This window comes from Pelophylax lessonae (assembly GCF_965119305.1).
Source record: "Pelophylax lessonae genome assembly, chromosome: 2".
Taxonomy (NCBI): domain Eukaryota; kingdom Metazoa; phylum Chordata; class Amphibia; order Anura; family Ranidae; genus Pelophylax; species Pelophylax lessonae.
Window position 1 is genome coordinate 329,331,818 of NC_138769.1, and position 22,289 is coordinate 329,354,106.

Consider the following 22,289-nt stretch of genomic DNA (forward strand, 5'->3'; position numbering starts at 1 on the left):
ATAGATGTGTGGCTATTATGTGGTTGCCTATTATACCTACTGTCGTTTGTGACTGTATTGTTGCCTGTGTTTGTTGGCTGTTGTGTACCTTGTATTTACATTAATAAAATAACTTTAAAAAGAAAATGCACTACTGTGATCCCCAGGAAAAGTATAGCCAAAATAGCTTGGCTATTCTTCTCCTTTAAAGAGGAGCCGGGGGGGGGGGGGGGCATAAAAATAATCCTTAGCTGCATGTTTTTAATAGTTTTAATAGTACAGACTATATGGGAACAATCAAACCCACAGTGATCATATAGTTACATAGTTACATAGTAGGTGAGGTTGAATAAAGACAATAGTCCATCCAGTTCAATCTGTGTAGGTGTGTGTGGCTGTAATCATCTCACATAGCCCTGAATGTTCTGATCCTTGAGATGTACGTCTAAGAGTCTTTTGAAAGCCACCATACTTCCCGCAGAAACCACCTCTTATGGTAGAGAATTCCACAATCTTGTAGCCCTAACAGTAAAGAACCCCCCACGTTGCCTGAGGTTAAAACGCTTCTCCTCTAATCGCCACGTATACCCTCGAGTCCTCATGCAATCCCTTCGACTTAATAGCTTTTTTTCTAAGATGAGATCCCCATTGAGATATTGAAAAATTGCTATCATGTCCCCCCTCAGGCGTCTCTTCTCCAGGGAGAATAAATCAAGTGATTGCAGACACTCTTTATAATTAAGGTCCTCCAATCCCCTAATCAGTTTAGTTGCCCTTCTCTGGACTCTCTCCAGCTCCAACACATCCCTCCTGAGGACTGGCGACCAGAACTGGACAGAATACTCCAGATGCGGTCGGACCAGAGTTTTATGTGGAAGGATTATAGTCTTATCTCTGGAATACATCCCTTTCTTTATGCATGCTAATATTCTGCTGGCTTTGGCAGCTGCAGCTTGACATTGCATGCTATTGCCTAGTCTATCGTCAAACAGCAGAAAACAACAGAACATTATGACACTCAATACCTGTACTGCTCAGTGTTTAGATTTGCCTGGGTTTAGGCAAGGTATCCTCAGTCAGCTTGTGTCCCCACTGGTCGGCCAGCCCACCCACCATCTGTAAGGATTTAGTATTCTTAGATATACCTGGAGTCTAGTCCCGGTATTTTCTGCATCTTCCTCTGCTTCTTTCCCCGCCTCCCGGTCCGCCCACCTCCTATCAGACCTGTAGAATAGGGTGACCAGACGTCCCAAATTTCTGGGGACAGTCCCCGGATTAGGGACACTGCCCCCGGTCCAAGACTGTCCCCGGTTTTGTCCCCGGATTCAGGGCCGGATTAATGTAGACCGGGCATGCCATGCTGGCTGAGAAACAGCCTGGTGGCTCAGATGCAGACGCCCCCTGTTGGACGACCTCACTTCCGCTCCTGCTGCTGTTCAGTGGAAGAGAGGCAGAGCCAAAAATTTACTGTGTGGAGGGCTGGAAACTGGAGATGAGCAGATGGGGGGTCTGTTTGAACACAGGTGAGGGCAGTGGGGTGCAGGGGTCAGAGCTGATGCAGCTGCATTGAGAGATGGAGAGTTTAGCTGTTGTGGGGGAAGGGTTAGGAGGTGGCTGCAGAGATAATCTGTGAGTGAAGGGTGCAGAGGTGAGCTATTGATGTGGGGGCAGAAGTGTCCTCTGTGCATAGCAAACCTCTAAACCCTGTATTCTATGCCTAACAGCCTCCTGTATATTATGTAGTCCTGTGCCCAGTGCTGTGTATTATGCAGTCCTCTTCCCAGCACTCTGTGTGTTATGTAGTCCTGTGTCCAGCGCTCTCTGTATAATGCAGTCCTGTGCCCAGGGCTCTGTGTTATGTAGTCCTGTGTCCAACACTCTGTGTATTATGTAGTCCTGTGCCCAGCGCTCTGTGTATTATGCAGTCCTGTGCCCAGTGCTCTGTGTATTATGCAGTCCTGTGCCCAGCGTTCTGTGTATTATGTAGTCCTGTACCCAGTGTTCTGGGTATTATGCAGTCTTGTACCCAACGCTCTGTGTGTTATGTAGTCTTGTGCCCAGCGCTCTGTGTATAATGCAGTCCTGTGCCCAGTGCTCTGTGTATTATGTAGTCCTGTGCCCAACACTCTGTGTATTATGTAGTCCTGTGCCCAGCACTCTGTGTATTATGCAGTCCTGTGCCCAGTGCTCTGTGAATTATGCAGTCCTGTGCCCAGCGCTCTGTGTATTATGCAGTCCTGTGCCCAGCGTTCTGTGTATTATGTAGTCCTGTACCCAGCGTTCTGGGTATTATGCAGTCTTGTACCCAGCGCTCTGTGTATTATGTAGTCCTGTGCCCAGCACTCTGTGTATTATGCAGTCCTGTGCCCAGTGCTCTGTCTATTATGCAGTCCTGTGCCATTTGCCAATGAAAAAAAAAATAGGTCTCTGGATTTCATTTTAAAAATCTGGTCATCTTACTGTAGAACAAAGGCTAGGAAAGTGTCACAGGTGCTGGGTGGGCGGGCCAGCCGGTGAGTGGGCGGGGCAGCCAGTGGATGGGCGAGGACAGAAGCCGAGGGAAATGCCTGGACAAGACCTGGGCAGATCTAATAATACTAAAGCCTTACAGGAGGTGGGCGGACCAGGGAGCTGGAACAGAAGCAGACTGAAGATGTAGAAAATGCCCGTAAAAGACTTGGGCATATCTAAGAATACTAAATCCTTATAGGTGGTGTGAAGGCCGGCCAGCAGGGACTGAAGTCAAAAGCTTTGGTTCTGTCATGGATATAAAAAAAGAACTGACATTCCCAACCCACTCCCCCTCAACACTGTGCCCAGGGCAGGTGTTCCTTCACCCCCCCCCCCCCCTTGTACTGACCCTGGTACCACAACTGTGGTACTACGAAAGCCTTCGCTTCATGACAGGGCAAGTAGACGCCAAAGCTTTGCTGTGTACCCTTGCAAACCCTTCTCCAGTTTCATCAGTTTTCCCATCATCTGACACTGACCTTGATTTGAAAATCTCTCAGGACATCCCCCCCCCCCCCCTCAGGTAAATGCAAGATAGTTTTGTACTTTTGCAGGACTTTAATAAAATTCCTATTTCTGTTTCAATGTGTTTTATTTTAAAAAAAAACCTATAAGAGCTTTAATAGTATTACTTACAGTAGATCAGCATCATCAAACAATGAACATTTCGAAAAAGAGAATTTAGCCATCTTCTATCCTTCTAACCTGCATTTCTATTACTGCGCATTACTTCACGATCCATATCAAAGAAAAATAAGAAACACCAAAATAACATTCCTGTAACATGTAAGTAGCAAAAGTTAGCTGTCGGTTTCCCCGACGCTCCTTCAAAAACTATATAGGAAGAAGAGAGGGAGGACCATATTAACAGGGCTGAAGGGCCAATGTCCTCTTTCCCACCTATGATGGAATCAAAGAGATTTGGTACCAATACCCATAAAGTAGGCCCATAAACTGGGGGCCATGGTCACCCCTTCAAAATTTTGTTCATTGCTATCAGTTTAGCAAACGTCTATCCCCCATGTTCTACAGGCAGAGTGTAAGGCAAGGAGTAAACAAAGAGAAAGAAGAAAAAGAAAGAGAGATTACTAAGTGGAAGCATAAGAAAGTGCACTCCATGATGTATACCCGTTAGATTCCCGGCGACTTACAAGGGGTCAGACAAGTATTTGATCCAGGGTTCCAAAATTCTATCAAACATAGCTCGTTTGTCTAGTAAGATTGCCGAAAGGCGTTCGTTCACCATAATCCATGACAACTTGATTTTCACCAAGTCGAAAGGTTGTCCTCCAGGACCTAGTTATTGCTAACCTGGCTGCAGTAAAAATAAAGGCTATAAGTTTTCCTGTCTATCTCTGTGTTCCTTCAACTGGATGTCCCAGAAGAGCTTGCTGTGGTGATTTAATTAGGTTCTCCTGTGTAAGTGAATAAATTAAACTATAAATACGGATCCAGAAGCGTTTCCATTTTGGACAGGACCATCAAGTGTGCATTACTGTGCCTTTCATATCACAACCTCAAAAGCAAAAGGAAGAGGCCCCTGCAACATATGCTGCCACTCTCACTGGGACCAAGTACCATCTAATCAAAAATGTATAATTTGCTTCGATCAAGGAAGTATTTATGTACGATTTTGATGCACCCTGGGCTATTTGGAACCATTCATCTATTTAAAACGTCTCACTTATGTCTTGTTCCCACTTCATAATATAAAATAATTTTTCCAATTTAGGAGTCAATACATTACAATTTTTGGAAATATGGCCAGTGTGTTTATTGAAGGATTTGCACAAATATTCCATTGAGATAGAAGTGGTAAGATCAGACATTAGCCTCAAAAGGGACCTAAAAAAATGTATTTACAATTTGAATATAATTAAAAACATCTGAGTTTGGGAGTCAGCTATGTGTATCAAAACCTTGTTTGTCCACTAGGCAAGGGTGTGGGGTTGAGACCCAGGGTGAAATCAGTGCTGCCAACTAAAGGAGCTATGGGAGTGTGTAGGGACCTAAAGCCATAAGGTTTCATCAATCTGTTCCATAGGTTTAACGATAATGGTAAGGTGGGACACAACATAATCGGTCTGTCTTTGGACCTCAGCCATAGTAAGTGACTAATAGGTCTTGTGGGGTATAGGGAGGATTCTATTTTCATCCAAGTAGGTTGGTATGATGACGAATGGTAGCAAATTAGCTGTGCCAATTGCGCTGCATAAAAATATATTTGGCAAGGTCTGGAATTCCCTGTCCGCCTTTCAATTTGGGTGTGTACAGGGTGCGTTTGTTCTCTTTTTTCACCATATAAATTTCGGAACCCTATTTTGAAACTCATGTAGATCCAGCATGCTAATTGCTATAGGAAGAGTTCTGAATAGGTACAATAACCTTGGCAAAAGATTAATTTTGATCGTGTACAGTCTACCGAACCATGAAGGGGAAATATTATCCCATCTTTGAAGATCAGCTATCTTCTTTCTATATAGTGGAGGGTAATTTTCCTGATATAAAATGTCTAGAGTAGGGGTCAGGGAAATTCCTATATAGGGGGGAGAGCCTTCGTCTGCCATTTAAAGGGAAATTATTGTTTGTATTTGAGTGACCGTGTCCACGTCCACGTCCAGTGTTAGATTAGGGCAACGGATTTTGAATGATTGATAGAAAGGCCTGAGATAATGGAAAAGTGGCGCAATGCTTGATATAGATTTGCGAGAGACGTTATCGGGGAGGAAAGAAACAGGAGAATATCATCAGGAAAAAGAGCACACCTGTGTTGAGAATCACCACAATGTTTACCTTTGATATTAGATGGTGTCTAAGTTTGATAGCTAGGGATTCCAGGGCTAGTATAAATAAAATGGGAGATAGGGGACACCCTTGTCTAGTTCCCCTATGAATATCTATTTGTTGTGAGCCATATCCTTTTACCAGGATCCTGGTGGTGGGTGCACTACTAAGTACATAGAATAAATAGTCCAACGACGAGGAGTCAGAAGCCTTACAAAGGTCTAATGACAACAGCATACCCTTCCTGGGCCGGCAATTATCGCATTTAGATTGCAAAGCTGATATTATATCTATTAGTCGTCGGATCCTGTCAGGAGCCTGTTTGTTGGGCACAAACCCCACCTGGTCTGGATGGATATATCTGGATAGAAAAGTATTTATACGGTTCGCTAAGACTTCAGTCATCAACTTGAGATCCACATTAATGAGTGAGATAGGTCGGTAATTAACGCAGTCCCCATGGTCCTTCCCAGGTTTAGGGATAACGTGAATAAAGGCCTCATTTTCATGTGCAGCCAAAGCAGAGCCTTTTTTTAATCATTAAAAAAGGAGCACAGGTGAGTCACTAGCAATTCAGTGTACTTTTTATAATAATGACCCGAAAATCCATCAGGACCAGGTGCCTTTGAAGGATGTGTACCCTTTATAGCTGCTCTGTTTCCCCCCTCAGTGAAGTCTCCCTCCATCAGCTCTATGTGATCCTTTGCTACTAGATAGTGGGATATCCTTAAAGAATTTGTTAGCTAAAGCTGTAGGGAAAGCATTCGGCGATGCATATAATTTAGAATAGAAGTTTAAAATTCTTGGACTATCAAGTGAGTGTTTTGGGTCGTTTTGCCATCACATAGGCATAGCTTTGGGAGAACTGGGTTGTAAGGATGAAGGGTAAGTTTTCTAGCTAACAAGGTGGTTGGTTTGTCTCCCATCGTGTAGAATTGGTGTTTAGACCAGCGAAGGTACTTCTCCGATTTGGTAGTAAGGCTAAGGTTCAATGCCGTGCTCACTGCATCGATTTTATGTCTTAGGTCTATCTGGGGGTTATTCTTTTGTTCCTGTAGTATTGCCTGTAGGTCATGTTCTTGTTGTTGCATTGCTTGTGTGTGTGTATACGTTTGGTCCTAGAAGCAAGTTGAATCAACTTGCCACGGATTGGGGCTCTGTGCACTGCCCAATTGATGCTTGGGCAAGTGTCTGCAGCTCGCTTTTCTGTAAAATATTGGAGTATGGCCTTTTCTACCTCAATATAAATAGTGGGGAAATTCCTATTTCAAAGGGGTCTTTTGTGATATGTTTCTGTTATTTTATGGCCTTCAGCAGTGTCTGTGATTTGCAGTAGTAACACAACACTATGTAGTTAAATGGCACATCTATATGCCAAGATTTGGACAAACTGTTGGTTCACTTTGCTGATAAACTTCTTCTTTTCCATTTATAGAATCTTGCTAATGAGGATGTCATTGTGTCAACTCCTGTTGCACCGCCACTCAAGGCAAGATAGAACCTGGAGGATGCCGCTTCTTCCTTCTTAGTAAATGCAACTTCAGCTCTCGAACAAAAGCATAATGATCATAATGGGTTTGGAATTGTCACAGCCAACATATTAGGAAAAATGTCTGATGAGCAATGCAATTTGGCTGAAAGTTTACTCCTACAAGTGTTGCATAAAGGGGTCAGTGGGCAATTGTCAACAAGCACACATTTGTCTGACAATCAAGTCACAACACTACCACCAATACCACCATCACAGCCATTGCACCAACATTCTCATCTCATGCCATCCCCATCAGCAGACAACAGGTTGGCACTACCGTCCAATTGAAAGGCACATTCCACTTGGTCACAGGTGTTTAATTACACTCAACTTTAAAGATTTTGGTTAATGCATCATGTTGCACTTTTTGATTCTATTTGCTAGTTAAATTGTTAAATGTTAGCTATTACAATGCACTTTTGTATATTACTGTGCATGTTTTGAAATAGTTGTTCAGTGAACTTTTTTTGTTTAGATCTTTATTTTTAACCAAAAAAAGGTTAATGTTGTTTTGGACTATTTCATTGGCCAATAAACAATGTTTTTGGTTATTACAGTTGTCTGCTTCTTCATTTAAATACACATGTTGCTCATTGACAGCATGGTCAGGTTCTTTTGTCTTGCCTCAGAACACGATACACATCCCAGTTTATTGCCATCTCTGTCTAGACAAAGGTGTTGACAAACTTCTGCTTTTTTAACCGCTTACCGACTGCGCACAGTATATTTACTGCGGCAGTCAGCCCCGGCTAGGCAGAGTGACATAGATCTACGTCGCTAGCCTGTCACCGGGTTTTGAGCCAATAGCGGGCGAGTGCGCGCCCGCTGAGGCGCGCGCCCGCTGAGGCGCGCGCCCGCCTCGGCTCGTTCACCGAGGAGTCCGGGCGTGTGAGCGGTGGACCCGATGTCTGCCGGCCACACTACGATCGTCGGTAGAGCGGGAGAAAGGCGGGCGGCTTATGTGTAAAAATGGAGATCAGACGGTTCTACTATGTAGAACCGTTGATCTCTGTTTTTACAATAGGAAACATGTCACATCACAGTTAGAAACACGCCCCTAGGACACACTTAACCCCTCCCTCTCCAATGCAGTTAACCCCTTCCCTGCCAGTGTCATTTTTACAGTAACAGTGCATATGTATAGCACTGATTACTGCAGTAATGTCACTGGTACCCCCAAAAGTGTCAAAAATGTCAGTCAAGGGTCCGATCTGTCCGCCGCAATGTCGCAGTACCGCAAAAAAATCGCAGATCGCCGCCATTACTCGTTAAAAAAAAAACACCAAAAATGACAAAAATCTTTCCCTTTGTTAGTAAACGCGATAACTTTTGCGCAAACCAATCAAAATACGCTTTTTGTGATTTTTTTTACCAAACATATGTAGCATAAAACAAATTGGCCGAAAGTGTTAAAAAATTTTGATTTTTACATTTTTTTGGGGGGAATTTCATATAAAAAAAAGTGAAAAATATTGTTATTTTTGCAAAATTTACGCTCTTTTTTTTGTTTATAGCGCATGATCAAAAAATCGCACAGGTGATCAAATATGACCAAAAGAAAGCTCTGTTTGTGGGAAAAAAAGGACGTGAAATTTGTTTAGGTACAGCGTCGCACGACCACGCAATTGTCCGTTAAAGTCACGCAGTAAAAAATCGCAAAAAAAACCCTGGTCAGGAAGGGGGTAAAATCTTCCGGGGCTTAAGTGGTTAAATGTATGATGCTTTGGTGATTGCCTCCTTTGAATAAACAAATGAGGTTTGTTGGTGCAGTGTTACACCAAAGTTTTGCAAAGAAACAATGGCAGAACCACTCTGTCACCATTGCTTTTTAGATGGGGAAAGTACAAATATGAAATATTAACAATTTACACACTATTTTTTTTTTTAAAGGTATTTTTTATTAATACAAAACACCAAACAAAGGTAACAAGACATTTACAAAGATACAATGCATTACAGATGTCAATGAGCTATATAAAAGGAGAATGATCATACAAACATAAGGCATACCAAATGCAAGATCCCAAGGAGCACACAGTACAGTTAGAAAATGCCCCCCTCTCGCCTCCTCCATGTTTTGTTTTTGTTTTTATATATTTATTTATTATCAACTTTTATAAGAAATTTTGTGTGGAACAGAAAACACACCCTAAGGTAAAACTATAGAACATCCCAACCCATACACAGTGCTTATCAGATCTTAAGCATTGGTGCAGTCCATGTATCACGATTTATAGAACAAGTCAGATAAGTCATATAAATAAAACAACTATATCAGTTAACCATTGCGCTATCATTAAGTAAAGAATCCTAGAAGCCTAAACATCCACTGATCCAGAGACCGAGTCCACCCAGGATGACCATACTTTATCAAATTTTTTTGGGCATCCCCGGTCCAGATACGTGAGCTTATACAAGGGTAAGGCCTTATTGACCAACTCAAGCCCTAATCGTAGGTGGTTCGGGCTTCTTCCACCTCAATGCAATCATTTTTTTAGCATAAAAGAAAAGAATACATATCAGAATCTTTTGAGGCTGCCGAAGATCCTCCTCAGCCAGATTTCCCAGAAGACATCTGTCAGGAGAGCAGATATTCGTAAGTGCCAATTTCTCCTCCATAAATACACGGCTTTCCAAAAGTCCTGAACCCCCGGGCACAACCACACCATATGGAAGAAGTCTCTCCTATCCGCCTGACATCGTTGACACACCGGGGAAGGAAGCCTCGCCATTTTGTAAAATCTACATGGAGTAAAATAAAATAAATTCTGTGTAAATAATTCAATTGAATCACTCTATCCCCTGCCGCTATAAGCCCAGTGAACTGGGATCCCAGAAGCTCGTCCCATTCCACCCCCTCTAACTGTGGCAACCACCTCGCCTCATTAACAGTAAGAATCAGAATCAGAATCAAGAATCAGAGCATAATATCTGGAGATGAGTTTATTATGATCAGCGTCCGTAAGTTCCTTCTCCAACCGGGTCGGAGCCAGGCGCACCCCCCGAAGACCAAACTACGCTGCCAACGCGTGCCAAAGTTGCTGATACAAAAGCCAGCAAGTGGAGGGTACCCCAAGCCCCACCCAAATCTCAGAGAAGGTCTTAAATGTGTGATCAAAAAACAACTGATGTGCGTATTTTAGATCAAAGCTTGCCCACCTCCTAGGATCTGCTAGCTTGTAGAGTTCCTGCAACCCCGGGTTATACCATAACGGGGCATTAGGGGACATGTTAAAGGAGGAACCCCCCAACCGCCGGTTACATATATGGGTGATCTTATAGGACAGTTGTATAATCTCCGCACCCCCACTGAATAGGGCCCCTTCCGGTACAGTGAATTCAGCAGGGCCTCATAGGATCCCATCACTGCTGCAGAGGTGGTAACCGCTGCATTTGGTAAGTCAGGGAAGAACCAAGCATGTACGTGGGTCAACTGGGCAGCTAAATAATAAGCCTGGAGGTCCGGAACTGCCAAGTCCCCGGCCTGAGCAGGGATTTTCAGGGTATTGAAGGAGATCCTAGCCGGTTTCGCCCCCTATATAAAAGATATAATCAAGGACTCAATGCTAGTAAACAATTTTTGGGTAAATACATCAGAGCCTGCCAGAATAGATAAAGGAAACGGGGTAAGTATATCATTTTAAATATATTAATCCTACCTAACAGATTAAGTGGCAGTTTGATCCACGTGTACAGAGTTTGCTTCAGTCTCTGCACCATCGGGGCAATGTTGTTTTCTACATATGATTTTACAGGTTGTTTAACAACTACTCCCAGATATTTAAATTTAGTCACCACTTGAAGTGTGCGTGGAAGCACCAAACCAGGGGCCCCAAGCGGGTCAAAAGGGAAGGCCACGGACTTGTCCCAAATAACCTGAAACCCCGAGTACCTCCGAAAAGTTTTCACCACCTTCAAGGCCGAAGACAACGAGTCCCCATGATACGCCAGATACAAGAGCATGTCATCCGCATACAGAGATGTCCCCCACCCGACATCCATGAATCCTCCCGTCTTCCCTGATCAGCGTAGCCAGTGGTTATTTAGCCACAGCAAACAACAGGGGTGACAAAGGGCAACCCTGTTTCGTACCCTGGCATATAGAAAATGGCTCAGTGATCCTGTTATTAACCCTCAAGCGAGCCACTGGAGAATCATAGAGCAATTTGACCCATCTAATAAATTTTGGTCCAAATCCCATCCTACCAAGGACTGCAAATAGATAAGGCCATTCAACAGAGTCAATGCCTTATGAGTGTTCAAAGACACCACCACTCTGGTGTCCAGCCCCTCCACAGGGATCTGGAGGTTCGTGAAAAGTCGGCATAAGTTTATGGCCGTGGAGCGCCCCGGTATAAAACCGTTTTGATCCGGATGAATAATTTTAGATATGACAGCATTCACTCTACGGGACAGAACCTTGGTCAAAATCTTAACATCCACATTGATTAAGGAGATAGCTCGGTAGGAATCACAATATTTGGGGTCCTTGTTTGGTTTAGGGATCAAAACAATTAAAGCCTCCCTTAGGGAGTCCGGGAGCACCCCTCGATCAAAGGCCTCAGCATACAACGCCGATAATCGTGGGGTGAGGATTTCCGAGTAAGCCCTATACCACTCAATCGGAAAGCCATCCAGACCCGGCGTCTTATTGGCCGCAAAGGAAGAAATAGCAGTTGCTATCTCTTCTACAGTGATGGGTTCCTCCAGGGGCAAACTATCAGCCGGGTCAAGTTCCGCCATGGGAATACGTTGTAAATAGGAGTCCAATTCTTCTGGGGTGTAGGAGACCTGGGAGGTGTATAATGACCGAAAAAAAACGACAAATGCCTCCGCTATCTCTGCCCTCTTAGTGCACAATTGTAGCTGACCATCATAGACACTGGATATGGCCGTGGCTCAGAACGGGAGAGATATGCCAGGATTCTACTATTTTTATCACCATACTCAAACACTGTTTTTGATATAGCAATTTTTTCTGAGTTTTTTCCAGTAAGACCAGATCCAGTTTGTTTTTGGGTTTAGATATGCTCTAGCTGTCACCACTCTATTATTTTTTTTTTGTTTCCTTTTTTGTAAGTCTGTAGCAATAACTCAACTTCCCAGATAAATTATGAAAGAAGTTATGAACAGCACGTGCTGACCTTAAACAGGTTCTTCACTCTAGAAAGAAAAAATTTAAATCATCTGCAGCTCCAAATTCTGTAGCTGCTGACTTTTAATAAAAGGACACTTACCTGTATAGGGATATAGCACTGTCCTCCTCCAGGCTAGTTCTTCACTATTATCTGGCATCTTTAATGCAGGAAGCTGGTTGTGACAGCCTGCGGTCCACAGCCAGCTTCCTACTGCGCATTTGCGCGTGCCACACTGCGTTTTGTGAATGGTGCTGCAGCCTCCTGGGACCTGTGACATGTCCAAGGAAGCTGCAGGTAAAGGGGGGGGGGGTGTGCGTGGCAATTCAAGTGGAAGTGGTACTAGTGAAACTAGGAACCCGCTCCCCCCCAAAAAAAATGACATGCCAAATGTGGTAGAGTGGATATTCCCCTTTTGGGGGAAGTTTCGCTTTAACATATACTACTGTACACAGAACAACATAACACAAATGTTTTCTTCCTCGGAAGTGGTATTAGCTGTCACATGATTTGTGATAAGCAAATAGTGATTACGAATATTTTTGGGGAACTAACACATGATTTGTTAAACAATTTCCCTAAAGTGTCAGGTGTTAATGGTTAAAGCTCAGTATAAGCATTTCATAAAAACAATGTGAATGACACCAAGCTATGCAGTGGAATCGCGTCCTTACAGGATGTCTACAAATTAAAAGCGGACCTCAATGCATTGTTTAATTGGGCAACTATGTGACAGATGAGGTTTATTGTTGATAAATGTAAAGTTATGCACTTGGGGGCAAGAAACATGCACAAATCTTACATACTAGGAGGAGAAAGTTCATGCTGGGACTTACAGTTCCTCTAAAAAAAAAAAAAAAAAACACAATTGTGAGCGCAGAGACACAGTCTGCGTGATGGGGGACACAGGCTGGATAACGACGGGGAACACAGGCTGCGTTATGAAGGACACAGACTGCGTGATGGGGGACAGGCTGGATGATGGCAGGGACACGGGCTGCATGATGGGGGACAGGCTGGATGATGGCGGGGACACTGGCTGCGTGATGGGGGACACAGGCTGGATGACGGTGGGGAACACAGGCTGCGTTATGGGGGACACAGGCTGCCTGATGGGGGACACCTTCTGCATGATGGGGGACAGGCTGGATTACGGTGGGGACACTGGCTGCGTGATGGGGGACACAGGCTGGATGATGGTGGGGAACACAGGCTGTGTTATGGGGGACACAGGCTGCGTGATGGGGGACAGGATGGATGATGGCGGGGACACAGGCTGCATGATGGGGGACAGGCTGGATGACGGCGGGGACACAGGCTGTGTGATGGGGGACAGGTTGGATGATAGCGGGGACACAGGTTGCGTGATGGCGGGGGACACGGGTTGGATGAGTGGGACACACACCCATTGAATGCTGAATGGTTAGCGGCTGTAGCATGAAGATGGGGATCTGTCAGTGGGGGGGGGGGGGGGGTAAGCGGTTAGAGGAGTGGGGGGCCCGTCATGTTACTATAGATGCAGTCACGGTAGGTGAACTTTGCGGGGCCACAGCTCGGCCCCTGAGTGAGTCCAGGGTCCCAAATTTGGCACAGAGATAGGGGAGGTCTACCTCTGGGGGCCTCTAGTATCCCTGTGCAAAATTTGGTGCCCCTAGCCCCCGGGGTTAGGTCAGCTTGGTGCAGTATGGCAAGCTTGGAGTGGGCACCGTTGCAGGGACACAGCTCGTGCCCCAAACATGTCCGGGGTTTCCAAGTTTGGCACGGAGGTAGGGGAAGTTTAACATTACCATCCCAAAAATGTCTTTGTCAAATTTGTATGGGGTCACTTAGGTGCATATGGCCGCCAGTCAGTACCACAAAGTGGGGATTGCTGGGTACCATATTATTCCCCATATTCTTAGCTATCTGTAAAGGGGCTTTGCATTACCTATGTTCTGCAGTATTTGACCAAAGTTGATCCCCATGCCAGCCCATGTAAAAATTAAGCATTGGCCACAAAAAAATTGTGTGGCTCTTAGAAGTCCTCTAGTATTAGTTTTCCAAATATGGTGCCCTTAACCCCCATGGTTTGGGTACCGCAGCTTGACCCGCTATGTTAAACCTTGGCACAGTCGTAGTCTGGACATTTGAGGGGCTGCAGCTCGAGCCCCAAATGAGTCTGGGGGGCCATATCTGGCACGGAGACAGGGGAGTTACCTAGTTACATAGTAGGTGAGGTTGAATAAAGACAATAGTCCATCTAGTTCAACCTGTGTAGGTGTGTGTGGCCGTAATCATCTCTCATACCCCTGAATGTTCTGATCCTTGAGATGTATGTCTAAGAGTCTTTTGAAAGCCACCATACTTCCCGCAGAAACCACCTTTTATGGTAGAGAATTCCACAATCTTGTAGCCCTAACAGTAAAGAACCCCCCCCCCCCCCGTTGCCTGAGGTTAAAACGCTTCTCCTCTAATCGCATTGTATGCCCTCGAGTCCTCATGCAATCCTTTCGACTGAATAGCTTTTTTTCTATGCTGAGATCACCATTGAGATATTGATAAATTTCTATCATGTCCCCTCTCAGGCATCTCTTCTCCAGGGAGAATAAATCAAGCGATTGCAGACACTCTTCATAATTAAGGACCTAATTAGGGGAGGTCTTTCTTTACCAAAAATTTTGGAGTCACTAGACCAAAACTTCCTGATCAACTATTTCCAGGGCCACTTGAGAGTTTGTGGCCTTCCGCCCGTACTGCGGAGCAGGGGAGTGCTGGGTACTACAGGAATCCCTGGACTCTTAACTATTCAACAGTACCTGCAGAACAGGGCTCTGCAGTTCCTGTATTCCACAGTGGTTAGCCAAATCGACCGCTATACAGGTCCCTGTAACATTTAAGCATCAGCCCTGAAAAATGCATGTGGCCCCCGGGTATCCTATAGTACTGTGATGGCGAACCTTGGCACCCCAGATGTTTTGGAGCTACATTTCCCATGATGCTCAACTACACTGCAGAGTGAATGGGCATCATGGGAAATGTAGTTCCAAAACATCTAGGGTACCAAGGTTTGCCAGCACTGCTACAGTATCTCTGAGCTAAGTTTGAGGCCCCTAGCCGCTAGGGTTTAGGTACCACCAGGCCCATAATTTAAGTCAGCTTGGTGCTGTATGGTAATCTTCGAGTGGGCACAGTTGCAGGGCCCCAGTTCGGGCACCAAACAAGTCCAAGGGCCCATATTTGGCACAGAGGTAGGGAAGCTCTTTCTTTACCACTCTTAAAATATTGGAGTAGCTAGCCTGAAATTTTCTGATCAACTTTTTCAGGGGCCCCTTGGGAGTGTGTGGCCCTCGGGCAGTACCGTGGAGCAGGGACTGCTGGGTACCATATTAATCTCCATTTTCTTAGCTATCCAATGGTACCTGCACAGCAGCGCTCACTGTTACCTATGTTCCACAGTATTCGTGCAAATTCAACTCCCATGCCAGTCCTCGTAAAAATTAAGCATCGGCCACAAAAAAATGTGTTTGGCCCCCTGGGGGTAATCTAGTATCCCTGTACCAAGTTTGGTGCCCGTAATCCTTGTGATTTGCATACCACAGAGCCCTAAATTTATGGTAGATTGGCCCGCTATGTTAGAACCACTTTAAAGTTGGAGGGGGAAGCTGAGGACTGTGATGTGGTGGGCTGAGGACATCAAAGTGGGGGGGAGGGGTGAGGACTGTGATGAGGGGGTGGCTAAGGACTGTAATGTGAAGGGGGGGTTGAGTACATTAAAGTGGGGGGCTGTGGACTGTGATGAGTGGGGGCTAAGGACATTAAAGTTGGGGGAGCTGAGGACTGTAATGTGGGGGGGGGGTGAGGACATTAAAGTGGGGGGCTTAGAACATTGAGGACTGTAATATTGGGGGACTGAGGACATTAAAGTGGGGGGCGTATGACATTAAATTGGGTGGACTGAATACTGTGATGTGGGGGGGTTAAGTACTATAAAGTGGAGAAGAGAGGACTGTCATGTGGGGGAGGGGGCTCAGAGACATTTAATTGGAGTGACTGAGGACATCAAAGTGGCGGGGCTAAGGACATTGAGGACTGTAATGTGGGGGGCTGAGGACTGTAAAGTGGGGGGGGGGGCTGAGTACTGTGATGTGTGGGCGGGGGGCTGAGGACATTAAAGTGGAGAGAAGAGGAATGTAATGGGGGGGCTGAGGACTGTGGTGTGGGGGGCTGAGAAATGTAATGTTGGGGGCAATGAGGAGAGTAATATGAAGGGGGCTGAGGAATGTAATGAAGGTGCTGAGTACTGGAAGGTGGGGGGTAGGGGGGGGGGGGGACTGAGGACTGTAATGTTGGGGCATGATGTAAATAGGGGCAGAGTAATGTTGGGGGGTTGTCAAGCAAGTGTGGGAAAACTACTGTGAAAGTGGTGGAGGGGAATGATGTAAAGGGGGAGCTGAGGACACTCATCAAGAGGGGATCTTCATGTAAAAGGGGAGGGGACTGATGTGCAGTGATAAGAATGGGTTCAGTATTTATGGGCTGCATAACCTGCAAGAAACACAGAGAAAAAAGTCATTTACTTTTTTTTTTTTTCAAAATCACGCCGCACCAAGCCTCATGGTGCTGCATTAACATGCGGTTTGGTGCACGCGAAAATGTGCCACGGGTAATGACATGATATTTGGACCTCTGCTGGAAGAAAATTTTACTGACTGGACCTTGGTGAATTTTAATTCAATATCCCTGTGGTAGAGCATAGGCTTAATAGCATGCAATGCCAAGCTGCGGTTTCCAAAGTAAGCAAAATCCTTTCTTGTATTAAGAGAAGTAAAGACTCCAGAAAGATATAATTTTGCTCTTGTATAAATCATTAGGTAAAACCGCATCTGGATTATGGAATATAATCTGGAATATGCAGTTCCGTTTTGAGCACCAGTTCATAAAAAGGATATCGGGGAACTGGAGAAAGTGCAGAGAAGGGCAACAAAAACTGATTAGAGGCATGGAGGTGCTCAGCTAAACTGAATTTATTATCTCTAGGGATTAAGAGATTAAGGCCCCTCTCACACTTGTGTGACTTGTCCTGGCTCGAGATGGTCAGAAGGTCACCTCACAGAGTGCAGGAAATAGGTGCATTGCACTATTTTTGGTTTGGGATGCCTATCTTTGGGCAGTTCCCCCATTCTTCTTTGCAGGACCTCTCAAGCTCCATCAGGTTGGATGAGGAGCATCGGTGCACAGCCATTTTCAGATCTCTCCAGGGATGTTCATTTGGGTTCAATTCTGGTCTCTGGCTGGGCTACTCAAGGACATTCACAAAGTTGTTCCACATGCATATTTAATTTAATGGATTTGAAGTGGTGGTAAATGTAGGAGTGTACTTTCATTTTCTGACAATTTTATTTTATTAAAGTTTTTTAATGATAAAAGACAAAATTCACACTTACAATAGACAAAGAAATGCAAGTGTAAGGAAAATCATCTATCAATGTTTGGAGAACAATGTAAAACTAATGTATACAAATTCTTACATAATTATTTAGTAAGATCGAGTATTATAATTAGGGTTCAGGTAATCAGATATTCCACGTTTGCTTTGGAGAACGCATCTACATGTATATTGTTCATATAACACTCGGTAAGCACAGAAAAAAAAAAAAAGAGATAGACAGAGGGAAAGAGCAAGGGAGAAAAAAAAAAAATAAAAAAAGCATCCAAGGGAGGGGAAGTAAGGGGCAGGGTATGGAAACTGGAGTTGACAGAAGCACTCCATCATGGCTAAATGGAAACGGTCACATAATTCCCTTTAACCCAAGACAGAATCAGATGATTAAACCCGGACCAGGAGGTCCAGGTATGAAAAAAATGTTCTTCTTTCCCCATTTCCTGTGCCAACAGCCATTCCAGGCCTCTAATGGAGTCTAGGTAATTTACCCATTCCCTGAGAGAGGGTACAGAAGTTGATTTCCAATGTCGGGGAATGATCGCTCTGGCTGCAGCGAGAAAGTATCTAAGCACATCCTTTTTCGCTGTACTTTGATTTTCCAAGTGACAAATCTGTATTTTAGATTATGAGAATGAAAACACCTTGTATTGTGTGTATGCATGTGTCATTTGTTCACATATACCACCTTTATCTTTAGGACCATTTAAATGAAGATCTAATGTTTGCCTGTTCAAATATTTCGAGAAAAATAAATTTCCATGGGGTGTACTTACTTTTTAACATGGCTGTACATCTTTAGGCCCAAAACCCCAGCAGCATAGTAACTTCTTCTGTATATAATGTCATGTGCCACTTCAGGATTGCAATTCTCAGCATGCAATCAGCCAGTGCCATGTTGTGGGCAGCAAGTACTATAGGTGCACTTACAAAAAACAAACAGAAAAAAAAACACCTACTGCCAGCCTGTCTGATGCCATGATGCGGGTGTGTCCATGGTAGCCTAGGTTCTGAGAAATAAAGAGCAACCTTGGGCATCAGGGACACAGAAAAAAAAGAAAAAAGTTTTTTTTAGGAAAAATTGCACATATTACCATGGTGGTGGAATAGGGAGCTGGTTGCACAGGCATGATATAAAGGTGGTACTATGAGACCTATTTGAATCCATCTGGCATGCCTGGAGTTAATCTTAAAAATCTTGGAATGGGTTCAAATTGCACTGCATCACATTAAAATAGTGCATGCGATTTGACCCCAACTATTGAAAGAGCTGCCTGCAGATCCCACAGTAAATTTATTGAGTTCTTGGAGCCTTTATTTGCCATCAAAATGTCAGCTCTTGGGCTGGACTTGCAGGCTCAGCCAGTCCTGTGCAAATTAGTTATCAGTTGAAATCTATGCCACTTGTAAAATATTTTCCTACAGTAAAAAGGAATTTAAATAATTTGGTAACATTCTAAAACCCTTGCCAGACTCATTGGCATGCACACTTTTTTTAGGGTCTTAGGGCCGGTTCCTGTGCGATTCACATGTGATCTGGGTGTAGTGCGATATCAGCCTATTCATTTGACCGTACCGCACCAAAGCAACGTATGCACTACTTTATAATATACACAGGAACCAGACCACATGGTATTATGTACCATGCAAACCGCTGCAGGCAAACGCACTGCGTTTGTGACCTGAGTTTGGTGTGTCATTAACTTAACATTAGTAGTATTGATTTTCCCATCGCACACTTTCCTGGATAAGGCTTTAGGAGTAGCTGGTGCTGCAGCAACAACCAGCTGGAACTGGAGACATCACAGATCAAATGCCCATATTCACCAGCACACCATGAATCGTCAAATACGTCTAAATCTTTATTGAAGAATGATCACATTACGGAAGACATAGTGCAATGTTTCAGCGCTGCGCAGGACCCCTTCGTCAGGTATGTGATGACATCAATAAAGATTTGGATGTTATGTGACAATCTGTGGTGTGCTGTCGAATATATGTAATTTGATCTATTAACTTATCATGGACATCTGCTGCAGATCGCAACTGCAGTGCGATTTGAATGTGGTGTGGAAACCGTGCGCGGAACATGGGTTTCCTGCACCGCAGTCTAGTGTGAACCTAGCCTAAATGAGTATTTAACATTCAACACAAATTGCCACTATAAACAAAATGGAAGTTTTATTATTATGGATTAGAAAAAAATAAGTTTTTACACAGCAGAATGTGACAGAAGATATATGGACAAAAGAAAAGAACATGATATTTAACTTTTACAGTTAAAAGTAGAAATGAATGTATCCTTCATGCTTCTACTGGAATAGGCCTGGCTCTGGATCGTCTAGGCTGCTTCTCTTTTATCAACCCTTCAGCTTTCTGTCTCTTTACTTCTGCATATACCTATATAAAAAAGAAGAGGGAAACATCATTGAGAACTTGGCAGGGATAAGTACATTTACATGTAAAGCAGAGAACCCATTTATAAACTCTTTCAGAAAGCAAAATACCTAAATCAGAAGCAATTGATAAAAGCTGCCATTTTGGACTTACAAGGCAAGTGCCAAACCCAGGTCAGCTAAGATAAGACTAATAAAGCTTTACTGTGAATGAAGTCATTTCCCCAGAACTAATATGTGGCTGGTAGTTGGATAACAGTTGCTTTCATCACATGATATTTGCTTCATAACACTTTCAGTTCCTTTTATTTCGTAATATTTCCTTTCCATTCAAGAAAATAAGTTGTAACGCAATGAATAGCAGGAATCCTAGAAATATCTTTTTCAGTGGCCTGTAATTCTTGAAATTCAGGGTGTTATGGTCAGTGTCAAAGTAGCACTGTTTGAGAAATATGAAGCTTGCAATGCACAGCAGACTGCGATCACATGATGAGGCACTGTCAGGCCTCACTTTCCCACCACACATTCAGACCAATCATGCCCTATCTGCTTTCAAATGAGATACCTATCCATCAATATTAAAGAACAAACCTGGCAAAAAAATTCTACCTACTCTAATATCTCATACTAACTGGTAACTTCTTACAAAAAGCAAAGACTGAAAGTTTATACTGCATTATAGGAGCATATTAATATTTTCTAATCGGGTTATTGGGAATGAGTGGGTACATACAGAAGGAAACAATCACATTTAATCATATACAGTAGGTCCTGGTAGTTAGAAAGTTTTAACATTACTGATATGTGGCCATTTGGTTCCAAATCTGGCCTAGCAGACTTCTCCAAATACATTTGTTCCATTAATCAACAGTTTGAGAGGCAATCCAACATCTTTATAAAGTTTCCAAAACAAGCCAATACATACCAATTTAATACCGGGCACTTTCACCCCCCCCCCCTTCCTGCCCACGCCAATTTTCAGCTTTCAGCGCTGTCGCACTTTGAATGACAATTTTTGAGATAGATAGAGCTTTCTTTTGGTGGTATTTAATCACCACTGGGATTTTTATTTGTTTGCTAAATAAATGAAAAATAACGAAAATTTTGAAAAAAAAACAAAAAACAAACAAAAAACGTTTTTTTTTCTGCTATAAAATCTTGCAAATAAGTACTTTTTCTTCTTCACTGATGAGGCTGCACTGATGATCATTGCCCCGATTATCAGTGTGAACAGTGTGCTAACAGGCTTGCCGCTTATCTGCTCTCTTTTCCTCACACAGACATAGCGTATGAGGAAAGGACTGCCGATAACCGGCAATTCTGTTTACATGTGATCAGCTGTGATTGGCACCTTTCCTCGATCTATGATCAGCTGTGTTCGATGGACACCCAATGCATCCTGCTGGAGGTGCGCAGGGGGCAGGGTTCTGGGAGGGCGTCCATAGATGTCCTATTGTACCGTACTGTCGCCATCTTTTGACTATAGTGTGGTACTAAAGTGGACACCCGATGCATCCTGCAGGAGGTGGGCAGGGGGCAGGGTTCTGGGAGGGCGTCCATAGATGTCCTATTGTACCGTACTGTCGCCATCTTTTGACTATAGTGTGGTACTAAAGTGGACACCCGATGCATCCTGCAGGAGGTGGGCAGGGGGCAGGGTTCTGGGAGGGCGTCCATAGATGTCCTATTATACCGTACTGTCGCCATCTTTTGGCTATAGTGTGGTACTAAAGTGGTTAAAGAAGTAGAGCTACAACTTTTTCAAACAATATTGAACCCTCCAGAGGAACAAGTGCATAGAACACTTGGTCCCATACAAATCTGTCCTGTCATTGCTAAGCAGCATGGTAGGACACTACGCCCCCTCACTGTACGGCAACATTGCTAGAAAGGAGGTGCTGGTCACTGGCAGCAGAAACGCTTGGGAGACCAGCAAAATCATTCACTACAGCAGCAGGAAAACCCTGCCAGCACAAGCCTCCTTGGATGTTCTCGAGTTACAATTCTGCTTTTGACAAAAAGTGAGACTGGGTTTACACTGATGCGGCTGCGGGTCACAGCAGAGGGCCGGTGTATCCCTGTTCACCGATTCAGGTGCAAATCAGGTCCGAATTTTTACCTCAATTCGCACCCGAAAAGGGAGCTAAAGACGCACAGGCCCCTTTTCCAATGCGGATCGCAGAGCTGTGTATACCAGCTCCATTGGGAGCCGGTCACCCTCTCCTGTCATGCAAATTGAATGCGGGGGAGTTTCTGTATAAGAATGAAGATGCCCAGGGACACAGAGCTCCAAGAGGAGAGAAGTAGCAGTGAGTGCGTGAAGTGGTTAGAAAGACACAGAACCCAGAGAGGAGGAGGGTGGAGAATGAGTGTGCAGCTGGCTGGGGGGACATGGAGTTGGAACATGCGAAGAGGAAATTAAAAGTGCTCATAGCCAATCTGCACTGTACTGCTTGTATGTATTGGCTTCATGTACTGTATGTCTGGATTACTTGAGCACAGGCACAATCCACATTACACGAAATAGGAAACAC

At 44.2% G+C, this 22,289-nt stretch overlaps 1 protein-coding gene across 1 annotated transcript in view; it reads right to left on the reverse strand.

Moving 5' to 3' along the window:
- Window positions 1–19,518: 19,518 nt before the first annotated feature.
- Window positions 19,519–22,289, reverse strand: part of MRPS15 (mitochondrial ribosomal protein S15) — a 29,326-nt gene continuing 26,555 nt past the window's right edge. The window contains exon 8 of the mRNA XM_082247409.1: window positions 19,519–19,759. Coding sequence (XP_082103535.1) covers window positions 19,664–19,759 — 96 coding nt within the window. The 3' untranslated portion in view covers window positions 19,519–19,663. The remainder of the gene's footprint in view (window positions 19,760–22,289) is intronic.